Source organism: Labeo rohita, chromosome 14, assembly GCF_022985175.1.
Source record: "Labeo rohita strain BAU-BD-2019 chromosome 14, IGBB_LRoh.1.0, whole genome shotgun sequence".
Taxonomy (NCBI): domain Eukaryota; kingdom Metazoa; phylum Chordata; class Actinopteri; order Cypriniformes; family Cyprinidae; genus Labeo; species Labeo rohita.
In genome coordinates, this window is record NC_066882.1 from 3,649,700 (window position 1) to 3,666,680 (window position 16,981).

General features: G+C 38.5%; 1 protein-coding gene across 1 annotated transcript in view; it reads left to right on the forward strand.

Annotated features, from left to right (window-relative positions):
• The window catches only part of ppargc1b (peroxisome proliferator-activated receptor gamma, coactivator 1 beta), a 58,648-nt gene that overhangs the window by 20,725 nt on the left and 20,942 nt on the right, over positions 1 to 16,981 (forward strand). Inside the window, 2 exon segments of the mRNA XM_051128361.1 lie at positions 15,069 to 15,254; positions 16,439 to 16,633. Of these exon segments, the coding sequence (XP_050984318.1) occupies positions 15,069 to 15,254; positions 16,439 to 16,633 (381 nt within the window).

Here is a 16,981-nt window from a genome sequence, read left to right on the forward strand (position 1 = left end):
TCAGACCTTGCGCTACTCGCATAGCAGCTCTGCCAAAGTAATCAATGGAAACAATACCCATACATTTCATCATGTAAAGAAAGTAGTTCTTCTTGGAGGTAAGACGTTGTGCACGTCATAGAATACTTTTGACTTTCCTGCCGTTAAAACGGAAGGAAAGTTGTGGAATTTTTGCCATCACAAACATTCCATAACTGTTCGGAAATTCTTCCGGAATTCTCGTCTTCAGGAAAGAAAACAATGTAGCAGGTGAAATTGCTCCCCTGATCCTCTCCAGGCAAGAACTGTCAGATAAAGAGGCAGATAAATTGTAAGTTAATGGTTTGTTGTATCCTGTGCAATACAGTACAGGGTTTGGAAATCCTTCTGGAAACTGATTAACCTTGTAGCACCACAGGGGTGTGGATGGTGAAATTGTCATTTCACCCAGTAAGAATGCAGCTAAAAACAGGAAGCAGCCAATGGGCTGATTCTTAGCGCTGCATCTTTTACAACCTTCAGTCTCCCTTCTGTTCGGGGGTTGAGTCAAGTGCATGTGTTATGCTAGTGTGATGTCCTTGACATGACAGCTCCATCGCATTATCACAGAGGGAAACTGAAGAATCAACCTGCCGTAATTATCCTTAACACATTAAGGTTCGAATGCAACAGTCAAAAAACTGCAATGCTGTGAGCATCATTAGCAGTAGTTGGTTAGTACTAAACTTTCTTGGAAACATTCACTGGCAGTCTGTTCAATATTTCAACCAAACATTATTTTAATGATGCACGCAATCAGCATTGTTTAATATTTGCTCAGCACGTGAAGGCCAGGAGACGTCACACTTAGCTTACAATTCATGTCAGAACGTCGCACAGTAACAAACTCTGTTTGCCGCTAATGCAGTGGCTTAAAGATGAGGGCTGGCAGATGGCTTTGCCTTCTGTTTGAGCATTAGGAATTCAGGGTGAGTCATCTTCCTGCTTCAGAGCTCACCCAGCGCAGAGATGTCCCGTGGACCACTCAAGATTTGCCTGAAGACCACATGCAGCATTGCTGACTCAGAAAGTCAGCAGTGAGTATTTAGAGAGAAGATCTCATTGGATAGGAAAGTAACAATGTGGATGCAGTTGCCAGGCAGGTTTTCTATGGATGCACTTTTCACAAAGGTCACTTGTTGATGGCACAACAGTTTTGTTTTGCCTGTCTACATCAGAGGTAGTCTTGCGTAGCCAGACCTTCAGACTGACGGAAGTAGGTCCGGGAATCTTGGACGCTTTGAATGGCCAAGGACTGCCCGTAAGGCCATATGACTGATAGGCAAAGCAACCAATCGCACTTCATTTTGTGCCGCATCATGTTTAGGAGCATAGAAATGTCCCAACGATAACAGACTGGTGTGTAAATCTGTTGGATGTGTCTATGGCGTGAATTTTACATCTTTACGTTTTGCATCCAGTATTTAGTTCAGGGATAGGCAACATCTGTCCTGGAGTGCTGATGTCCTGCAGAGTTTAGATGCCTGTAGCCCTAGTGATCCTGAAGACTAGCTCGTTCAGATGTGTTTGATTAGGGTTGGAGCTAAACTCCGCAGGACATAGGCACTCCAGAGCCAATGTTGCCTATCCCTAGTTAATCCATTGTCACAGTTGTAAACACAACAACTTTCTTTCCTCCATGAAAGAGTTTGGCATCACGGCATCTTTGTCTCTTGGAAATCCTGTCGAATTCAGGATCAGATAATGACTTCAAAACTCCTGAAGTGTTTCCAATTTTGTGTACCATATGCTTTAGATGTTCAGCCAATGGTCCATGGGCTGAGAGTACATCAGAAGTAGCCAACTCCGCTTCTGGTGGGCTACCATCTTGCAGAGTTTAGCTTAAAACCCAATCAAAGATACCAGAACCAACTAATTAAGTTGTTCAGAAATACTCGATAATAATAGTCAGGTGTGTTGGAGCTGAGTTGAAACTGAAGTCTGCCAGACAGTAGCCATACAGGAGCAGGGATAGCTATTCTCTCTGCAGGAAAACGGATCTCGTGGGCCTAAGTTGAGAACCCCTGATTTACAATATGGTGCCTTGTTTCATTGACATTTTCTTCAAAACATGACTATATCTTTGTTGACTCGAATAGCCAAAACAGCATCTCCATCCACAGCGGTCATAAGTTTTATTTGTCACTAGGTCTGTTCATATTTTTGCATTGCTTTCTTAATACAACCTCACTCATTAGAGTTCGGTGTGCGACTGGAACAGCTGTCGGAGCACTGTCCTTTCAACCATTGGACGCAAGAAGCAAAGGTCACCTCGGCATTTTGGTCTATTCTTGGATTTCAAAACAAACCCTGTGCTTGCAGAGTGACCCCCTAAAATAGAGATGGGAATATTCTTTACCTCGATTTCTTGGCCGGCAGAGAGAGAAACTGGAGATCAAGATTAATGGCGGTAGCCATGACATTCTGCACGACAGTGTTTTTAGCACCGGCACTCGTAGCCTTGTTCTTTTGTCCCCTTTGAATGCCCACCATGCTGTGCATAGCCTGGTTGAATTCAGGAACTAATGTTTAACTCTCTCGCCTTTTTTCACTTCGCTGCGTTGGAACATTCTCCTAAGGGACCGCTGGAGAGCAACCGCTGGACCACTGCAGTGGAAATTTTTTTCCATATTTAGTCTTAGAGATGCATGCTCTGTTATTGATGCAGTCGAAGGAGGAATTGGGGGTTCTTTATCTGAGGCAAAGACCTATGGAAGTGAGCCATGGCTCTCTCCTTGACACTGGTTGCAAGTTTATGTGCATGCTTTTGAAAAAGATACCAGGCTTCTATATATAACTGCTGTGAAGTGTTCTCCATCATGTCAAGGCACATGGTTATGCAGAGGAACTGTTTACTGAGGATTTAGGGGTTTCGACTGGCCCCTAGCGGTGGTCGTGAGCTGATATCGGTTGACCCAGACTCATGACCTTCGCAACAGATGGAAACAAGGGCCATGTAATCCTATTAACCCAGTCTCACCCATCAATGCAGCATGCATTACTGCATAAAATGCTGCAGTAGTGCGTGCATTCTCACAAATGGGGTTGGTGTATTCCGGTACAAACCTGTCTAGGAACACAGTGGAGGTATGAAACATGCATCATGGAGAGTAACGCCAAGGACGGCACAGCTTCAGGTTAACCTTATTACCAGCTTGCAGGGAATGGTCACTCTAGACGGCCCCTTATATCCCGAACAATGTCTTCTTCCCTCACGCTCGAGCAGAGTGAGCAAGAAAAGCATTTTGATTTAATTACAGCCGTGCACGTCTACTAAGAGCTCAGACACTGACTGCTCCCAGTGAATTAGAAACAAGTTGGGTTGATGCCATCTTCCTCAGGCATCGTGATCTGTCTGTGGCCACCCAAGTCTGAAAAGACTCATTTTGCATCTTTGCCTCACTGCATCTACCTTTCTCTCTCAGGTGTAATTGAACATATTCCCTTCATCCCGTCTGTGTCAGCTGGACAGATTGAACACATTAGACGCAATGAGAGCCGCTCTACCCGTAATCCAGTGAGAGCATTTTGCCTTATTTTACTTTCACATCTTTATCAAAGTCAGCTGGTTGTTTCTGCCTGGAAACAGCGCTTGTATTGTCCTGCAGCCCCCCTCAACCACAGTCGTGACTGCAGGTAAAATTACCTTAGTCTGAGGAGCGACGGACCCCCGTTGGAGATAATGAGGGGTTGCGCACCTACAGTCTCGTGACAAAGTCTCTGCATTGCGTTGCCGGAAAATGTGACACCAGTCAACAACCTCTGAAACACGAGACTCGTGTTCTCATTGTGTCAGTGAAATGGATCCGGGTTAGAAGCAGAGGAAGAATTGCTGACTACGTTCTGGATCTCCTGATGATTTCCTAGTTATGTTTTCTCATACTGCAGGCATGCATTGACTTCTAATCTAAGCATCTAGGTATGCTTTCATGTTTCCGGTGGTGTGCATATTGAACTGTGGGTGACCTTGGGAGCTTTGGTTTCACAGTGACTGAACCTCATATATTTAAGCTGGAGATTAAGTCCCTATTAGCAGCCATAGACAAGAACATATATATATATATATATATATATATATATGCAATTTAATGTATAGTTCTATGCAATTATATGGCATGTTATAAATAGTCTTAATCTATGATATTAGACCTATAAACCTATTTTTTTCATCTTGACCTAAGGTATCCTTTTGTCCTCTGTCTTTTTACATGCACAATAGGGAGGCATGTCTTCGGTAAGTGCATCAGGATAAATTTGATTTTTGAACACAAGGAGGTCAGATGAACCCAAAACTGGCATAATTTTGCAGTGCACCCAAGACTAGTCCAACTAGTCGTTTTGAAAGTATCCGGTTGTTGTTTTTTTAATTGCAGGACGACAGATTCATTTCTTGGACACTGAAAGACTCTGTTGATGTGACATGATAAGAATAGCAAATTTCCTGAGCATGAGAGTAGCTGCAAATTAATAACAGTTGCTGTGATTTTCTATTAAGTGCTCAAGCATCCCTGTACCCCCTCCCCATGGTCGCCCACTCTCTGAGATGACTTTATGGAAGAACGGATGCTGGCAGCAGCCTGTCCTATTAGGATCGTCTTCTAACCAAAACACCTATTTTTAGATCAGTGGGCTTGAATGAATTAGACATCAGTGCTGATATTCAGGCAGCAAAATGTCAATAAGATGTTATGCACTTAAAGGCCCTTTACCAACATGCTCACACACGTTTTCTCACCATTTTCTCACAAGTTTTTTTTCCCACGCGTTAGTGTGGTGTGGCATTACCATATTTAATATGTAAGAGACTGTGGTAATTTTTGAAAACCTCTTTTAGCGCTTCTCAGAGGATCATTTTAATTAAGAATGTTATGAATATTATGTTATCAATTTATGATTAATGTGGGTCTGTCATTCAACTGAAGTACATAACACCTGAGGCCCTGAACTCTAGAGATTACCGAGTCAGTTTGAAGATTTGTACAGCATCATAATGAGCCATACCTGTCCATACCAAAACTGTCTGGTAGAGATGCATGATATTATTGGACCGATATCGGAATTGGTTGATAATGGATTTAAATGTAAATATCGGCATCGTCCTGATATGAAAAATTTTGCTGATTCGTCTTGTCGAGAACTCACAAGTGCTCAGGGTGTGCTAGCAATTAGATCACATCAGAAGTGTGGCTCATTCTTGAAGCAAAATTTATTTATTTATTTATTTATATATATATATCCATCTTACAAACATGACACTTATAAATTAAATCATTTTAATAATTTTATATATATTGAATAAATGTTAAATATTAAAAAATGTTAATGTTAAATGTTAAATAATAAAAGAAAATGTTAAGGTTACCGCTGCATTTTTTTTTTTTTTTTTTTTTTTTTTTTGTAGTTGTTTGCAAAGCTTGAATGTACTGTCATTATAAAAGAAATTCATTATTGTTTGTTTAATTGTAACAAATATGTTTGTGTTAAAAACTAACCAAAATGAAAAACAATTTGCTTATAATTTCCACACAGGAGAGGAAATATAAGGAAACAAACAAAAGGAAATATATCGGTATCGGCTACATAATATATAATATATCGGTACAGATGTAACCCTTGACCAACTTCATAAACTGTGCCAGAGTGACCTTATTAAATATTTCTAAAAATGTATTATTTTATTTTAATATTTTTTTTTAAATTGTATTTTATTTTTTATTTTTTTATTATTTAAAACAAATATTTATTTATTTATTCATTTATAAGTGTTGCAACCAACAAATCACACGTTATTGTGTTTTTTTTTTTTTAACCCTTGTGATGTTTGGCCTCTCCTAACTTGTAGGTTTCTTATTACACCTCTTAATCTTGTTAAGGACTTACAAACATGCCTTTAGTGTCTATGGATTATCAAGTGATGTCAGTTAAGAATAATCAGGCTGAAATAATGACCGTCATGCATTAGAAAACACTTGTGACAGGAAGAACATATAGAATCTGAATGTAAGACAATACATCTTGATTACCATAAAACATTGCATGCTTAATTTGTTTAAAAGTGTGTGATTTCAAGCAAAACATCGATGCATTTATTTATAGCAGTGCTTTTAATGGATCTTCTGTCCAGCTGAGACTTGGACATGGAGCCTTTAAACATTTAAGCCTATTTTCCATTTCCCATGTGAATCTAAAGTCACAACTGAACTGGCAGTCTATCAAAGTCCTGTCTCTAAGTACAGAATCCGCTTTCTAATCAGATCTCATTACTGTCCTACCTGGCTGAAGAGGGGTTGCGTTCGAGGGCACTAGCTCTCAGACTTCCTGCATAATAGCGTCTCGCTCGGACCAGTGACGTTGTCCTTGGTTTGCACTTGATACCCGTCTCAGCCCAGAAGATGTAGACTGAGTTTGACGGCTAATCTGAAAACAATTAAGCAGGATTAAAATTAGGCACTGAGGCTGTTAGATTGCATCTCAGAAAACTTCCAATACACAGCCTCAGGCTTGTCAGAGCAGATGTTGAAATGTTTTCATGTTTTTTGAAAGCTTATATCTGAGGAGTCAAAAGGGAAATTTAGTAGAAGTGGAATCAAACGGCCATGAATTGTCTAAATCCACATGCAGTACTGTCAATCCCACTGACTCAATGAGGTTAAGGGTGATAGCACGGTCAGATTGCGGTAAAACGGGCGTAAATTGAATTCTGGTCATTTTTGATTGCATCAACCGGTGTCTCAACAGTTGATTGTGAAAGTTTGTCTAAGAAGTCTAATGAAAGGTATGAGGAAATTTACTACATGGGAATTGTTAGCAAAGGATGAACGGGTTCAGTAAGCACTAAATTTAAAGGGCTAGTCTGGTTTCAGAACAGGGAAGATGAAGGTGGCCTGCTGGGATAGTGAGGTTGTGGACAGTTAATTCCTAGATGGATAGAAAAGAAAGGTTCCTGTCCAATAAAGTGTCATGAATCTGCTTTCAATCCATCTCATTCAACTGTACATGAGTGGCCCAGATCTTCCTTTAACTGCCCTACTTCTACCGGTCCGCTGTTAATTTGGGTTTGCAGTATGGCAGAAATCTCCTCTAAAGACTACATGCCAAGAGCTAATTTCATCGCTCCTGTTTCAGTTTACCAAGGCGGTGGGATGCGCCACCAATTTAGGGTTTCATTCAGTAGTTTCTGTTTACTACGGTCTAACATCTAAATTTTTATTTACAGTCATGTGGGCGAAAGGTCAAGCTGTAAATAGAGGTCAACAGGATGTACGCTGCACCTCATGAACCCGTTACTACTACAAAATCCTTCCTGTTGGAGGCCGGCTAGCTACTACACCCAAGTTTTTTATGGGGATCCATTTAACAGCCCGGCCAGGATGTCTCAAAGGGCCTCATGTGTGCAAGTCTGTGTCTTTGTTTCTGGGGAGAGAGGCTTAGGAGAGAGCCACTAGTTCCATCTGCATTTGGCATGGGCAGCATTCAAAGCCTGGCCCGTCACAAGCAGCTTGTGTAAGAGCCAGTCATGAGACTGAGGATAACGGCTATATATAACATATCTTAGATAGCAGTAGGCTCAAAGGGAACAGGGCACCCAGATAAGAGCCTATTAGCTCGTAAATGCAAGGAATGAATGAGTAACCTGCAGCTTTACTAGAATAGCGGCGTAACCGAATCAATCAGTCTATCTATCCATCCGTAACAGAAATCCCAGTGGTGTCCAGGACCCGTTCGGTCTCAGGTGGCGCATTTGATCGGCCTGCAGTAGGAAAAGACAAACAAACTTATAAAGGTCACACTTTGTGTCTTTTCTTTGGCTTTTTACATGCTTCGCCTCTAATTATCCTTCAATTTATTCATAAAATTCCCCAGATAGCTTGAAAACATGCCCAGGGGCTGCCAGTATACCGTCAGCAGTAGGTCAGCCTTGCTTGGTTGTAAGGGCCCTATGAAAATGCTGACGGAACTGCGGAATCTAGTCATAAAAATGGCATTTTTGTAAGTATAACGTCATGGAATTTGCCTAATTTTGGATGAATAAATCAAAAGGACATTAGTGTGCATGATTAAAATTGTGATATAGACTAGTGTCTGTGAATATTAAGCCATAAAAATATTGAAATATGAATCCTGCAAGTTTTGCATCTCTCTGTGTGAATAAATGGCGTAGATGTGAGGTTATATATATAAAACTGTTTTTAGAGTCTGTTTGTGAGCATTTTACAGTTTCATTTGAGAAAAACTATCATATCATATACAAACAGAGACTTAAAGGTCTTCACGGCAACCTGTCGTCAAAATAAAAGTTTGGTTTAACTTGAAGAAATTGTGACAGAAATATTACTACTACTACTAATAAAATTTATTATAAATTTTTTTAGTAAATTTATTTTTTACCAGGTATATTTACCTGAAAAATTAGTTACCAGAATGTATTTAATACACAACACAGTATTTCTAAATAATAATAATAATGTCTTTTTCTAAAATCAGTTAATTAAAGATGGTTTTGATTATAAAAAAAAAAAAATTATTGAGCCATTAAAATAAAACCATTTAATAAAAGCCATTCAAAAAATTAATATCATCATATCATATACAGTACAGAACAGAAACGTAAAAAAGTCTTCACAGCAACTCGCCGTCAGAATAAAAGTCTGGTTTAACCTAAAGAAACTGTGATGCAAATAGTACTACTACTAATTAAATTATTATTAAAACAATATTTTTTATATTATATTTTATATATAATATAGGAATATTTACCAGATATTTGCCTAAATTATTTAGAATTTGTTTACCAGAAAAATTTTAATACACAATGCTTTGGGTTATTAAAATTTAATGAAACCATTAAAATAAAACCATTTAATAAATCCATTAAAAAATCATTATTATCATATATACAAACAGAAACTTAAAACTTAGTAGTGCTACTACTAATAATAGATTTATTATTAAAACATTATTTTTTATATTTATATTTAATATATAATTTAGGAATATTTTCAAGAAATTTACCTAAATTATTTACCAGAAATATTTTAATACACAACAAAGTATTACTTAAAAAAGAGAGAAAAATAAATAACTAATAATAAACATATATTTTTCTAAATTCAGTTAATTAGAGATGCTTTTGATTATTACCCTAAAAGTAACTGTTGTTGCTTTTAAATGCTGATAACTTCTGTAAGTTTTATCATGTCAGTTAATGCTTTATGATTAATAAAATTTAATTTAACCATTAAAACAGAGTATAAAAAATTAGAATAAAACAGAGTTTAGGAAAAAAAAAAAACTAATCGGATTTCATTAGGCACTAGGTTGTGTTTTCAAGATGAAGTACTCCTGAACAACATGGCTAGGGTTGCTTTTTGTACCATGCGGCGTATATTAACACTGATGCAGTCAACCTACATGCTGTTGTGTGCTTGTTTTCAAGTGTTATCTTGATGCGCCCTTGGACTCAGGCTCACTATGCATACTCATATACGTCAAATACATACGCAAATCACCCCTCACTGCCTGATTTTTGTGTGTAATGACCTTTCTTGTTATGAGAGGTTCATGGAACAGTTTTTTTTTTTTTTTTAATGGAGAGTGAATGGAAAGGTCAATCTTGACTATACAGACCACTGATTAGTCTTTACCGCTTTTGCCTTGAGTAGGTCAGCTATGCTCATTAACTTTTGTTCATTTAATAGCATCAGTCTAGCGCTAACTGGTGGGACATGTCTTTTTTGCTGCATTGAAAATGTGGCTGGATTTCGTCGGCTCATAATAGCGTGATCATGCCAAGAGGTCTGGGTGCGGCAGACTCTGTTAATGGGGTGAACCCGAGGTTTTATCAGCGTGTGAGTTATGCAGACGATTCCAGCACGTGTGAACAGCACCTCTGCTGCTCGCCTTCACCAATCGTGTGCAGCCGATAAGAGGTCACATATGCTGCAGCTTCTACAGAACGTCAGCAGCGGTGCAACTTCATGGCTTCCTTTTGCATTTGCATTGGGATAGACGGTATGACCCAGATTTTTATGGTATATGTGAGTAATTTCATCGTCTTTATACTTGAAATTGCTATAGTATGGATGGTCACACGCATATACAGACAGTATAGCCGGAAAAGCAAAGTCACTTCTTGTGTTTCATGCTATGTACGCTCACACCGCCCAGCCCTACTGTTGCAGCATGCACGCTCGCGCTCGTGACCTTAAACCTTCAGAGCCCAAGGAGCTTTTTATTGATTGATATTGAGACTCTCCATAACACAGAAAAAGAGAGCTAGAGAGAGTATAAAAAGGTTGGGAAAAAAAAGATTGATTAGCCGGAGCTCTCATGCTCCTGGGGAGGGGGTCTCAAAGGACAGAGATGAGTCAGTGGCATGTGAGGGGGATGCGTAGAGAGTGCTAAGTGTGTGTGTTTGCATGCTTTCTGTGTGCGTGTTGAATGATGGTTGAACACCTTCATTACACTTGCATCTGTGCACACGTGTGCACATGCACTACACCTTCAGGGCTTCTCAAGTAGTTCTTTAACATGCTTCAGGCAGGAATAGATTTCCGGCTTTTTAATGTTTTGCATTTGCAGAAGCCTTCCTGCTGTGATTCCTGGTGTTGATTTAAACATGCGTTAATTCCATATGCACATTGGACCATATTCACACTTTTCTGCTTAATTGGTTTGCTTATTGCATGTGATGTAGTGTTTGCAAGTTAAAATTAAAAATAAATGTGTGGCCTTTTAGACTGTAAAGCATATTTGCGTGATAGCATATGAAAATATACTGACGATTCTAATAAAAAATATTAGGTCCCACTTTATGTCCACTTTATATTAGATGGCCTTAGCTACTACGCAGGAGTCAACTGATTATCAACGTGGCTGATTATCGGCGCTAATATTAAGCATTTTTATGGTTATTGGTCATTTTCAAAACCGATTTGTCGATAAATAATTTAAAAGCATTTAAAGAGTTTTTGTCAGAGCCCTTGTTATTCTTAATTTTGACATTTGTTTTCATTTGTACACCAGACCTATATATTGGTTCAAAATATCGGTTATCGGTCTACTTGATCTGTAATAATCTGTAAATTAATAATTTGATACAATGCACTTATTGTGTACATACACGTTTTTACATTGCACTTATGTTTTAAAAAATGCATGTGATATCTGCAATTAATTTCTGCAATTACATTTATTATTTCATTGCTAACCCATCCTTTACACCTTAACCCATACTTAAACCTACCCATACCACCTAACATGTCCCCAACTTTATAACTCACGATTGTGTTTATATCATGCAATTCTGAGAAAAAAGGTCTGATTTACAAGTTTATATTTCTCAATTCTGATTTTATAACTTGCAATTGTGAGTTTATATCACACAGTTGTGACCTCATTTCTCAGAACTACGAGTTTATATCTAACAGTTCTGACTTTATAACTCACAATTTAAAATCAGTTCAGTGGCAGAAACAGGCTCAGCAAGATTTTATTTATTTATTTATTTTTAATGAAATTAATACTTCTGTTCAGCAAGGATGCACTAAATTGATCAATAAAGACATTTATAATGTTACAAAAATTTTCTGTCAGAGAAATGTTGTTCTTTTGAACTTTCTATTCATCAAATAATCCTGAAATAGTTTACAATATTACTGTATTTTTGATCAAATTAAATAGTGTCTTATATATAAAGGACTAATCAACGTAATAATAATGTTTTTAAAAATTGTTAAATTAAAATGTGTTTATTCAACACCTAGACTGGTATCATTCTCTAGTCTCATTGTTTTCAACACCAGATTTCATCTTTCAACAATAGCTTAGTGAGGCAGATTAAAATACTGCAGATATAATAAGATTGGGCTGAAACGGTGCAGAGGTATGGGCTACAATATGTGACCTCATTTCATCAGAGCTCGGCAGCTGCTAATAGCTGCTTTAGAGACTCTCTTTGTAAAATCTTTGCTTTCTTTGATTCCACGCAGTTCGCTGCGTTTTAAAACCGCCACATAAATGGCGCCCTGCAAGTTGCCTGCTCATGCTAGCCCAGGCCTAGTGCAAGAAAAATAAAGAGAACCAAATAAGCACAATCATCAGCTTTGTGAAACAGAGAGGGGAGAATTCGTGCAAGCAGTCATCAAAAATGCATCGCACCGGCCCTGTAGAATATTCATGCAACGGCCTCCTGTAAACCGAGGCAGCATCGCACCAGGTGTCCTCCAGGTATCCTCTCCGCAAACAGACAGGCGCGGGTGGGGTGCGCTAGCAAAATGATCCAAATGCAACATGCAAACTCCATCGCTCACATGGAGATATTACGGCATGTGTGGTTTTCTGCCGTACCCCTGGGGTTTAGACCACTTCCCTTCTCACAGTACTTATTGACACAGACACACACACACATGCTTCTTTATATTTCTCTCTCACACACACACACTTTATCGCTCTTCTCGATCAAGCATGCAAAGGATGTGCAACACTGCATATTTTCAGAATCAGCTAGCATGTGGGTTAACTGAACGGCTAGGAAGGCCTAGAATTAAACTGGTTTGGGTTCACCTGACCCCAATCAGACACGCGTTTCAGAGGGACCTTTACGTAAGACACGTACTTGTGTTCAAAAGTGCTTAGATGGAGTGAAACTGAAAGCTATTTTTAGCATAAAGCACTCACAAGACTGCTGCTTTAAAGGCACAAGCGAGCGGGATTTTACAGTGAAAACAGTCTAAATGCTAATATGAGCGAGCTGTCAGCATGTTAAATAAATGGGAATCTTCAGGCACTTCACGATCCGATTCCGATCCTGGGAGTCACGATCCGATTCCGAAATAATTCTTGATCTACATTTTTTCCCCAATTAATTATTCTGCTGTGCAAATATACTTTTACTACCATACATTTTACCCAAAATTGCAGTTTCTATGCTTTTTGTTTATAGTTGAAATCTCTATATGTCAGTACTGCCATCTTAAAAGTAGGAGTGCGAATCTTCACTGGTTTCATGATTACGATTTTCATTATCAACTCAATATCACGATGCGTCACATTCTCGGGTTGAATATTACTGCACATGGCTACTTTTTTATATAAATTTTATATCAGATTTAGTTTGTGCAAAATGTACTTTATTTTTATTATTACATAAGCAGGCTACTTTTTAAAACTATTATTATTTAAAATAAGTGTTCTTTAAATATCCTAAAGTTTACAGACAATAGTTATGGGTTTTTCTTTTTTCCTCAGCATTATTGCCGTTTGATTATTACTGGTGAGATCATAGACAGTGGCAGCTTTAACAGACTGCATTCACACTAAAGCCCAAAGTATACTTCGTTTTTGTATGCATACGCTAGCGTATCGGTACAGTGGAATGTGTAGCCTTTTTAAAATATACAATACATTTGATGTTGTGCATGAACGCGGACGGTCGACACATGCGCTATAGAAATCTTTATCCATGTCCAGTGTCTGCTGTATTTTTTCACATTAAGTTATGACTGACATCTGATATTTCTGAACTCTTTTAATCCAAAGCTGGGCTGTCTCATATCCTGTCACTCACAAGTCAGTGTGCGCGTCTGTTGTTGTTGCAACTTAAATGCGCATGTGCTATCTGCGCGTACAAAGTTAAAGGAGAAGTCCACTTCCATAAACAATTCACAAATAATTTACTCACCCCCTTGTCATCCAAGATGTTCATGTTTTTCTTTCTTCAGTCGTGAAGAAATTGTTTTTTTGAGGAAAGCATTTCAGTATTTTTCTCCATATAATGGACTTCATTGGTGCCCTGATTTTGAACTTCCAAAATGTAGTTTAAATGCAGCTTCAAAGGGCTCTAAACAATCCCAGCCGAGGAAGAAGGGTCTTATCTAGCGAAACGATCTGTCTTTTTTTTTGGAAAATAAAAATTTGTTTACTTTTTAAGCACAAAAGCTTGTGTAGCACAGGTTCTGGGATGCGTGTTCACATACTGTTGAATCACGTCGTAAGGTCACGTGGATGTAGGCGGAACCACAGACCCAGTGTTTACAAAGCGAACATGCAAAGACTAAGAAAGTGCAAGTAAGTCAAACACTGTTTACAAACAAAAAGGTACAACGTGGCGGACAAATCTAAAGTTGTAGGGGAAAATAACATGGAGTTTTTCGAAATATTCTAAATTTTTTGAGCCGGAGTACACAGACGATGAACTTGTGGTGATTCGAAGACGTGATTCGTAGTAGTGACGGGAAATTCTGATCATTTTACCATCTCAGACCTTTGAGTCTCGTTCAGCAAAATAAACAAATCTTTTCATTGAGCTTTTGTGCTTAAAATGTATACATTTTTAAAATGACCGATCATTTCGCTAGATAAGACCCTTCTTCCTCGGCTGGGATCGTTTAGAGCCCTTTGATGCTGCATTTGAACTACATTTTTGGAAGTTCAAATTCGGGGCACCAATGAAGTCCATTATATGCAGAAAAATCCTGAAGAATCCTGAAATTTGTCCTTAATGCACAGATCTATTTCGATATATCAAATCTTTTGTCCTGCTCTGAAAACATAACTGACTGAAGCCCTTCACGTCTATAGCGTGCACACGTGCCATATGCGGGGGAAAAAAAATACAAGCACAGAATCGATCCTGAAATATTCAGAATCGTTGAAGAGAGAATCGCGATGCATCGGAGAATCGATTTTTTTTTTTTTTTCTCCCACCCCTACTAAATTTGAAAACTAAAACTAAAAAAACATCTAAAGCTAATCTTTGCATGACTTTTTGCAGTTTCCCCTCACCGCAAAAACCCATAACTGTGCTTTTTAATTCACGGATGTGCAAATCCAGGTCAGCTTTTGGTCTTCTTTCAACTCTCAGTTCATTAGCTGTAATGAAGTCGTGCTGAGGGTTAGCACTAATTCAGATGACTGTTACGAGCTCCGGCTCTCCACAGTCATGGCGTGTCTATTGATTTCCCAGCGTTTACGGCCGAGCGCATTCTTTTTAGATGTGTCCTCTGATGTTGGCCTTTTGACCTATCATTTTTTCTTCCTTTCGTTCTCAGTATGGGGAAGAGGAGGTCTGCTCGGACCGCCTGGATGCTGACTTCCCTGACTTTGACCTCTCGCAGCTGGACGCCAGTGATTTTGACTCAGTGAACTGCCTCAGTGAGCTGCATTGGTGCAACGAGCACTCAGATCACTCCCCTGCCTCCATACAGTACAGCGGAGGAGACTCAGAGCTATTCGAGGTGGGAACCATCATTTGTTCTTGCTTTATTGTGCACATTTAGATTTAAACTATCTTGTACTGATTAGTAGTATTTGTAATTGTGCTGCCTTGTTATTTGTTTGGACAGTAATCATGACAGGCCTCAGTAGGTCTCTGTCCCAAATAATGCTACCCAACAAACCAAGATGTTTGCTACCCAACAAACCATTCAGAATTTTGTCAAGATTGGACTTGAAGGGCCGTAAGGGCTGAGGGCAAAATTTGGGAAAGGGCATTAGTCTTAAGGAGATAGTTCACCCAAAAATGTAAATTCTGTCCTAATTTACTCACACTAATGCTGTTCCAAACCCGTAAGACTTTTGTTCATCTTTGGAATACCAAAAAAAAGTGTTTATTTTTTTAGTCAGTTTTTTTTTATTTTAATATATACATATATATTGACAGTATATTTCATATAATAATGTAATAACATTTAATGTGTATATATATATATATATATGTGAATTAAATATAAATTTAATATAATCATAAATTAAATATTTATATATATATAGTTATTTATTTACGTGTGTGTGTTAATTTAATATAAATTAAATATAATAATAAATTCAATATTTATATATTTAATTTAATGTATATATATATATTTAATCATTAGTCTTATCATTGGCCTTATTGGTTCTTATTCACTCACTCAAACCAGCAGGTTTGAGTTTCTGTTTACCATAATTGATGTGATCTATGTACTGTATATGCATTCATCAGTGTTTTTTATACATGTTAATAAAAACCTTGTTTAGATTTAAAATGTCTTTTCATGCATTTTGATGCATTTTGGTTGCATGGACCTTGAATGGATGGACTTTACATCAAAGTCTTAATTTGTGTTTCGAAGATGAAGGGTGAGTAAATTATGACAGAGTTTTCATTTTTAAGTGCAAATTAAAGCCATGGCATAGTGGATTCTGAGGATGTTTTGAACAGTGCTGCTCATGTTGGTGTTGCAGGTTTGAGTGTGGCCTGCAACTGTTTCAGTCTCGATTTTCCCTCATTTTATGATTAACTTCTGTCATTCTTCACTGTTTTTGTGCTATAAAGAGGTAAAAAAGACTTACTCTAGACACTCACAAGCTGTGTAAATGTAGGTTATCGATATCTTTGCTTTGCAGAGCACTCCCCTTCATTTCTTTCTCGTTGTTCCAGGAAGAAAATGCGGCACTGCTCGCTGCCCTCACAGACAGCCTGGACGGCATTGTTGAGGACGGAGTCGGGGGTCTGTCTGTGTTCCCTTCGCTGGGGGACGACCCTGAGGAGGGCGAGGAGGAGGACGATGACCTCCCTTTGGACAGTGAGCCCCTTCCTGGCTCTTTGAGCCCAGAGACAGAAGACCCATCTCTAGTAAGAACCCTTCCTTCCTGTTTAAGGTGGATTTGGATGGGCCTCTGACTACCCCACAGCATGGGTATGATAGGCAACACAGGTCTGAATTTTTCTCATTTTGGGCTTTTTGTTTCTTTTTAAGCAACCAATCTAACAAGAATCCTCTTCACAGGCAGGGATGTGGAACGTGGACAACGTTTTTATGAACTTAAGGCTTTTTTCTAGGCTTTTGTTTTCCCACACATCCCATTGCTCTTATTTTGTTCTGAGCCTTATAAGAAAGTACTGTGGCGATACCATGGTATTGTGATAGTATCAGATGGAAATAACATGGTACTATTCCATGGCAGTGTATGAACACCATGG